Source organism: Neltuma alba, unplaced genomic scaffold, assembly GCF_004799145.2.
Source record: "Neltuma alba isolate B1F8T4 unplaced genomic scaffold, ASM479914v2 tig00011585_pilon, whole genome shotgun sequence".
NCBI classification, from domain to species: domain Eukaryota; kingdom Viridiplantae; phylum Streptophyta; class Magnoliopsida; order Fabales; family Fabaceae; genus Neltuma; species Neltuma alba.
Window position 1 is genome coordinate 994,745 of NW_021636238.1, and position 7,319 is coordinate 1,002,063.

Consider the following 7,319-nt stretch of genomic DNA (forward strand, 5'->3'; position numbering starts at 1 on the left):
TTACACTTGACTTTTAAAATCATTCCAGAGGGCAAAACTGATTTCCACATTATCGAAACCAACTTCATTACTTTCTTCCACATCAGTAACTCCTGTTAACAGAGCCCTTTCTTCCTCATGTTTTCCTTCTTCTTCAGTTTCCTCTGCACTTTCTTGTAGCTGTAACGCAAATTCTAAGCCCCACTCAACTTCACTCATCGATGGTCGTTCATTTGGGTCATCTTCCAAACATTTTAACGCCATGTCGCTGAACGCTTTAAGGCTCTCTGGTCCGATACTTTCTACTATGAATGAATCAACAGTTTCACAAATCACACCCTTATGATGGCATTTTCTGACCCATTCTACTAAGCTTGCCTTCTCTTTCTCCACAGTTCGTAAGAAATGTGGCCTCCCACACAATACTTCAAGTAATACCACACCAAACGAATAAACATCAGACTTTAGAGTGGCGTTTATAGTATTCTGGATCCAAATAACCAATGCTTCCTTTCACTACTATGGAAGTGTGGGACTTGGACATCCCAGTGGGTCCTATTTTCGATAGTCCAAAGTCAGAAAAATTAGCCACCCATTTTTCGTCAAGTAAAATGTTCGTCGTCTTCACGTCACGATGAATGATATTTCGTATCGCACCCGTATGAAGATAATGTAGTCCTTGCGCTGCACCCCGGCAAATTTTCAACCTCTGCTTCCAGGAAAGGGGATGGTTGTTAGAATTGTAAAGATGGTCACGGAGGGTCCCACGAGCAATGAACTCATAGACGAGGATCATTTCGTTGCCATCGTTGCAGTAGCCAATGAGAGAGACTAAGTGATTGTGACGAAGCTGGGAGAGCATTTCAATCTCAGTTCGGAACTCGTGAAGCCCTTGTTGCGACCCTTGTTTGAGTCGTTTGATTGCCACCGGAGTTTGACCGTCGTTAATGTAACCTTTGTAGACGTTGCCGAATCCTCCGACTCCGATGAGGAAGAGTTCATCGAAGTTGTTGGTGGCGGCTCTGATCTCAACGATGGGAAAGTGATGGCACAATTCCGTCCGTACAATTGAGCCGCTGGTAATAATATTCACTGATTTGGTGACAGTAGATAATTGAAAGCGCTTGAAAATTCCATAATCGCTCGACTTGACGTTCATCCCGCGAGTAATGAGGTAGAAAGCAACAATGAGAACCAAAACGGCGACGAAAGCTGCAGTGCAAACCACGACCCCAATTATCTTGCTTCTTCTTCCCTGATTTTCTCGGGGTAGCTCATTAGAATTGGGTGGTGAAGGAGGAGGAAGATAAGAGTTGGGTCCGGCGAGATTTCGATCACTGATCTTGAAAATCTCAAGCCCATTTAAGAACGCGTCATTGTACTCCAACTGTGATTGCAAATCAGGATGCATTTTGAGCGAAAGATTAGCTGGTTTTGCATCACCTGGAATGATCACGGCATAGTCTTTATATACCGGAACTGCTTTTCCCTTTGCCCAATTTAAGACATTCGCACCAGGCTCAGCTAACTGGTCGGCTATGTAAATATCAAATATCCTGTTGTAGGAAATGTTGATATCTGGATTAAGCTCACAAAAATGGAGTCTCAGCATGTAGGTAAAACCAGAATCGACAGGAAACTCCCAAGTAAGGTTAGTGTTCTTGTTCAAAGTTTTATTCTTTCCCATATCGCGTTCTGTTCGGTAGACTCGCTCAGGTACTATGTAATTAGGAACTTTAGTGAATATCAGGGGTCTTCTCTCACCCTCAAAATCAGCAGGTAATTGAGAATGACTTACTAGAAAACTGTCATCGACGTCCCAAGATCGGAGCATTCCTGTGTCATCCGTATCTGAGATTTCGCACCCACCGACATTAAGCCGGTACTTTGTCTGGAGAGCAACGTTGTTGGGAATGTAAAACATGACGTCCGTACCAATTAAAGCGAATCCAGGGCTATCAGCTTTAGTGTAATAGAGATAATCAGGAATGGATACGATCTCGATCCCATTAACAAATGCATATGATTGTGGGTTTGTTGAATTTGGAGTGAAAGTTAAGTTGAGATTCCCACCATCGCCAACGTTGACACAATATTCCCTGAGGATGGTATCTTCATGGTTCGAATCAGCTGTGACCGAAGCATTGAAATCCTGAAGGAGTATGAACCCACCAGATTTGACAGTGAAGAAGGCATCAGAACGGTTAAAACCTGGATAAGAAGCTGGGTAGAAGAAGAGGCGGATGAATTTCTGGCCTGGAGACACAGGGAATGAATAGGAGAATTGGGAGCGAGATAGACGAGCTGTGGTGTGAGGGACTTGTTGAGCAGAAGGAGATTGAGTAAGTGCTGTGACTGCAACAGATTCGTCTTGTTTTGATAAGAACTTTGAGTCGATATCTCCGGTCCATGTCCGGTCATTTTCCGATGAGTTGCCGGAACAGCCACAGTTAATGCTGAATAGATCAACGGGGGTGTACAAAGAAGCAAGTGTGGAAAGGAAAAGATGGGGAAAACAGAGGAGGAGGAAGAAGATGGTCCTTAATGATGCAGAAGTAGTATAATTACTGAGGCTCATCTCTGGAAGAGGTAGACGAAGTCAGGTTTTGATGGAAGTAAATTTTGTAGTTCAATTAGCAGAAATCAGTTCCCGCTTTATAGGAGTTGGGTTCACGGATGCTAGTAGCCGCTTGCGAGGAAGCTTCTCGGGGGAGTAAACGTTCGAAGTCTATAGAATAAAACATCGTCCGTTGACTCCTTCTACTGTTCATGCCGCGTGGACCACTAACAAGTGGGGAGTCTCATAAACGGTCTATGTGACGGAGCAACAATTGAGGGGAACCACTCCATGCTTTTGTCCATCACAGTATACTCTCTCCTCAATCCTCATTCTTCACTTTTGGTTAATTTTAATTTGCAGTGTTTGCATTTAATACCCGTAGGAGCTAGTTAGAGTTTTTTTTTTTAACGAAATGTAAAAATTTAATTCATTTTATCTTTTAAATTTATAATTAGATAAAGATTCACTTAACATTGTGATGATATTTCTCAAATATACCTAACATTCTAATTCTTTTAGTAGAACAATTTTACCCACAATCTATTAAATGTTTGGTGCACTCTAACTCATGCTTTAGTTTTTTGATGTGACTGTAATTTGGTTACATTATCTAAAAGTCGTTAATAATTTTATAAAAGAAACAAAAATTATTAGTTTTAATCGTTAATATCAACAAAAGGAAAATAGTTATTTAAAATAAATTTTAAAAAACGATGAGATTGCATTAAATTTAAATATCATGAATAAAATTGCACTACTAAAAAAATTATAGTGCTTAGTGCATCTGAAAAAAAAATCAGGATGTTTGGTACTATTTTATCCCTTATAATTTTTTTGTTCATTGTTCGAAATGGCCATAGTATCAAATATGAAAATTAACTACCAATAAAGTCAATCATTGATGACGACTTATAATGTTTAAGAATATTGGAAAAGGATAATAACAAAAATGAATCTTGATGGTAAATAGTATAGGAATCAATTCTTGTATTAATAAAAAGGTACTTTAAGTGGCAATAAATTGGTGAAATTAAATAAGTTATTTATGCACAGCTAAGCCAATGATATTACAGATCTTCTGAAACAACTAGAGATTTAAGATTACTTCGCAATATTCTTTCCGATCTGTTAAAAAAAAAAATTCTTCACAATAAATATTAATATGTACTTGAAATATGCTTTTCTATTTTCTCTTTTTGGTGTTGAAATATAATATAATATATTAATATTCCACTATATATTATAATATATAATTATATATTTTAAGGTTGAATAGCTTGTCCGCAGCCGAGCCCTATGAATAGCCTGGACTGAAAATGTCCCTTTTTTACCAGTTGTTTTTGTCAAGTGGGGAGGGTCATTTTTTTTTACGGGTTTATCATGAGGTCAACCGGCACCATGAACATCCCCATGGTGTATGCAAAGAATCGATACGAAAGTTGTATCGATATTTATAAAAATATTATTGGTCACATGTTAAGCATGAATGGGCAGATAATGCGGTTTAAAAAAGAACTTTTCTTTTCTAGTGGTGAAGTGTGCATTGTATTTAATTGATGGACATAGTACATGACTCGCCGGTGGAGCCGTGAAAACGAGTCAAGCTCATCAGTTCAGTCGGTTTAAGCTTTTTTAAGTGAAGGGTTGAGTTTTTATTTTAGGAGATTAAAAACAGGGGCTTGAAAGGATTAACTTTCTAGGACTAAGAAATAAAAAGATCAACCCTTTTAAGCCGCCCTTCTTTTTAATTATTATTATCAAAATATTTATATAATTATATATTAGTCTTTTATAGACAAATCTAAACTAAAAAATTATCGAGAAGAATCAATACTTAAGATAATTAAAAAGAATTAGATGTCTTGTACTGGTGGAGGAACAATTAAAATCAATTCCAAATTCTTTCAAGAATAGTAGCTGATAGTCTTAGCATTTGAATCACTATAGTAGCCGGTGAATCTTCTACAGTAATGAATGACAACTTCAATAGGATTTACATTGGGTGCTCATCAAATTGATGATCACCTAGTGCTCATCGGATCTGGACCGTCCAGATTTAATTTAATTTTTATTTTTTTAAAATAATTATTTTAATAGGTATATGATAAAAAAATAAAGATAATTTCTTAATTATCATTCTTTAAAAAATATTTTTTTCTAGTTTAAACTAATTATTTAAAAATATTTAATTTGGACCCTCCAAATTAGATTTAGACGGTCCAAATTGCTTATCAAGTGATAAGCAGTGGGTGCTCATTGCTTGATGAGTACCAGATACGGACGCTTTTCACAACTGCCTCGGTGCCCTCCCGTCAGTCTTCAGTTTCATTACCGTCCCCCAAAATGAGATACATCCCGCTGCACCTTTATCCTCAGATGGTTTCCCTACTAAAGATAAAATCAGAATGAAAAATCAAATAAAGAATGATAAAAGCTTAACTTAATCTTTTATAAAATTACTTTTGCATAAAATAGTGAAATTAATTATTTAGCTTAAAATTAATTTAAGTTAATAAATTTAAATATTTTACAAATATAAAAAGAAGGACTTACATTATATCTCTTATTTTCATTATCTTAAGGTCTACAATCACACATGATTATTTGTCTTTTAGTTTTATATGAATTCATAGTTTAATTATAATATTTTAAAAATTAGAACACATAACTATATGCAATTAAAAATTTAACATAATAAATATAAACAACGAAAAAACAAAATATTTATTCATTTATTAGAAAACACTGGATCTCCGTGGTTTACTTTTCAGCAAGTCGTCTTGACGTCCGTGCTTTAATAGACGGCCATGGCCTTTGAATAAACAATACTCACGCAACAGACAGAGCTCTCGAACAGCAAAAATGAAGAAGACACTCTCGCTTATCTTCATCATGCTGATGGTCCTACTGGTTCACGCAGATCTGAGCAGAGCAACCTCAGGGAACCTCAACCACAGCTTCACCGCCGAGTGCGGCTCCGGCGACTGCCTCATCGGCGATGAAGTCGACGTGGTCGCCGAGTTCCAGATGAATTCTCACGCAGCAAGGATGCTTTACGATGTCAGCAGGTCTATCACTGGGAGAACACCGAACCGCGATCAGGCTTCTGTGGATTGCCCTCAAACACAAGGATACCGAACCTGCCTTCCCACTGCAAATGGAGGGGCTCCGAGACAAAAATGCGGCGATTACACTCGAAACTGCTGAGAAATTAGTCAGTGTCTTGTGGTTTGATTAAAAATTGTGATCTGATGGTGTTTGTTGCTCTGTTTTAACGCTTTCGGTTCCCCTTTATATGTAATTCTGGGTTTTTACCACTTTCTGTGTATCGTGAGAGAGAATAATAATGAATCGCACCTGTAATAAAATAATAAGAGATTGTGATTAGAAGTAATTTCTGTAGCACACGGATTTAATACGACCGATCAATTTCCGCATCGAGCCTAATTTTTGGGTAATAGTTGTGTTCTCTGTATTCTCCGATCACTTGGCATCGTCGGAAAATGAATTCGATGATATCTCACCCCCCTGAGTTTCTGTAATCATGTATTTGTGTTGCTGCGAAAAGCATGGGCGTGGAGACAAGACGATGAGGGTGGGGCCGCCCAAGTGGGCTCGTCTGGCCAGTCGCCAGTCGCCAGTCGCCGCCCCTCATCTACTTTTTGTTATCTTTTTTTTTCCCCCTTGGTAAGAGTACTTTTTGAATTTTTACTAATTATTATTTTTTATCTTCCATGGTTGTTATGCTTCAAACAAGTCGGGCATCAAAGTTGTGGTTGGGGTTTAACAATAATTGATCTTGATATTATGAGTATTACGTAGATGTCTATTTACCCTTTTCTTTTCATTTTCTCTAAATAACTTTTACTATCTTCGTAATCTATTACTCTTCCACTATTCATTCACTTTTGTAACTCACCTCTATTTACATCATGAGATTGATTATCAAATATTTGTTATTTAAGGATAATTATAACCTATGTATAAGACTATGCTTATAAATAGAACATAGCATTTGTGTTGTAGTACAAGTTAAGAAATACAAAAGTTCTTGTATTCTCTTGTCTTTATCTTTCTACTTTTGTGGTTTCATTTTGGTTCACTTTCATGAGATGTTATCAGCACGAAGTGTTTTTATAATTGGAAGGTGTTACAGTAACGCTAATTAACCGTAAGGTAAATTTTTATATTATTTTTGTACTGATTTGTTTCATAATTATTCCATTCTCTTATTCATATTGATTTGTTTTATAACTATTCCATTCTTTTAATATTAATTTCCATTTAACTTTTATATAATAGTATTATCATGTCAAATCTCATGACACTTGAGTTTGTGGCTCTTGACATTACTGAAAAGAATTATTTATCATGGATATTAAATTTAGAAATCCATCTAAATGCCAATGGTCTAGGAGACACAATCAAGGAAGACAGCCAAGCATCCAACCAAGATAAAGCCAAAGACATGATTTTTTTACGTCAGCATTTGTATGAGGGACTCAAGATTGAATATTTGACTATAAAAAATCTACTTGTTCTTTGGAACAATTTAAAGGAGAGGTATGACCACCAAAAAAATTGTAATCCTTCCTAGAGTTCGTTATGACTGGAAGCATTTACGTTTACAAGACTTTAAATCTGTAATTGAATATAATTCTGCAATGTTTAGAATCAGTTCTCAACTGAAATTATGTGGAGAAAAGATTACTGATGAAGATATGTTAAAAAAACATTCTCCACATTTCATGCATCCAATATACCCCTGCAGCAGCAATAC

The 7,319-nt window shown here is 36.6% G+C and overlaps 1 protein-coding gene and 1 pseudogene across 1 annotated transcript; one reads left to right on the plus strand and one right to left on the minus strand.

Moving 5' to 3' along the window:
* LOC114715295 (receptor-like protein kinase FERONIA) lies at positions 1-2,557 on the minus strand (annotated as a pseudogene).
* Positions 2,558-5,329: 2,772 nt separating this feature from the next.
* LOC114715302 (uncharacterized) lies at positions 5,330-5,977 on the plus strand. Its single transcript, XM_028900102.1, has one exon. It carries the CDS (start codon positions 5,402-5,404, stop codon positions 5,744-5,746), a length of 345 nt encoding a protein of 114 aa, XP_028755935.1. The 5' UTR covers positions 5,330-5,401; the 3' UTR covers positions 5,747-5,977.
* The last annotated feature ends 1,342 nt before the right edge of the window (positions 5,978-7,319 follow it).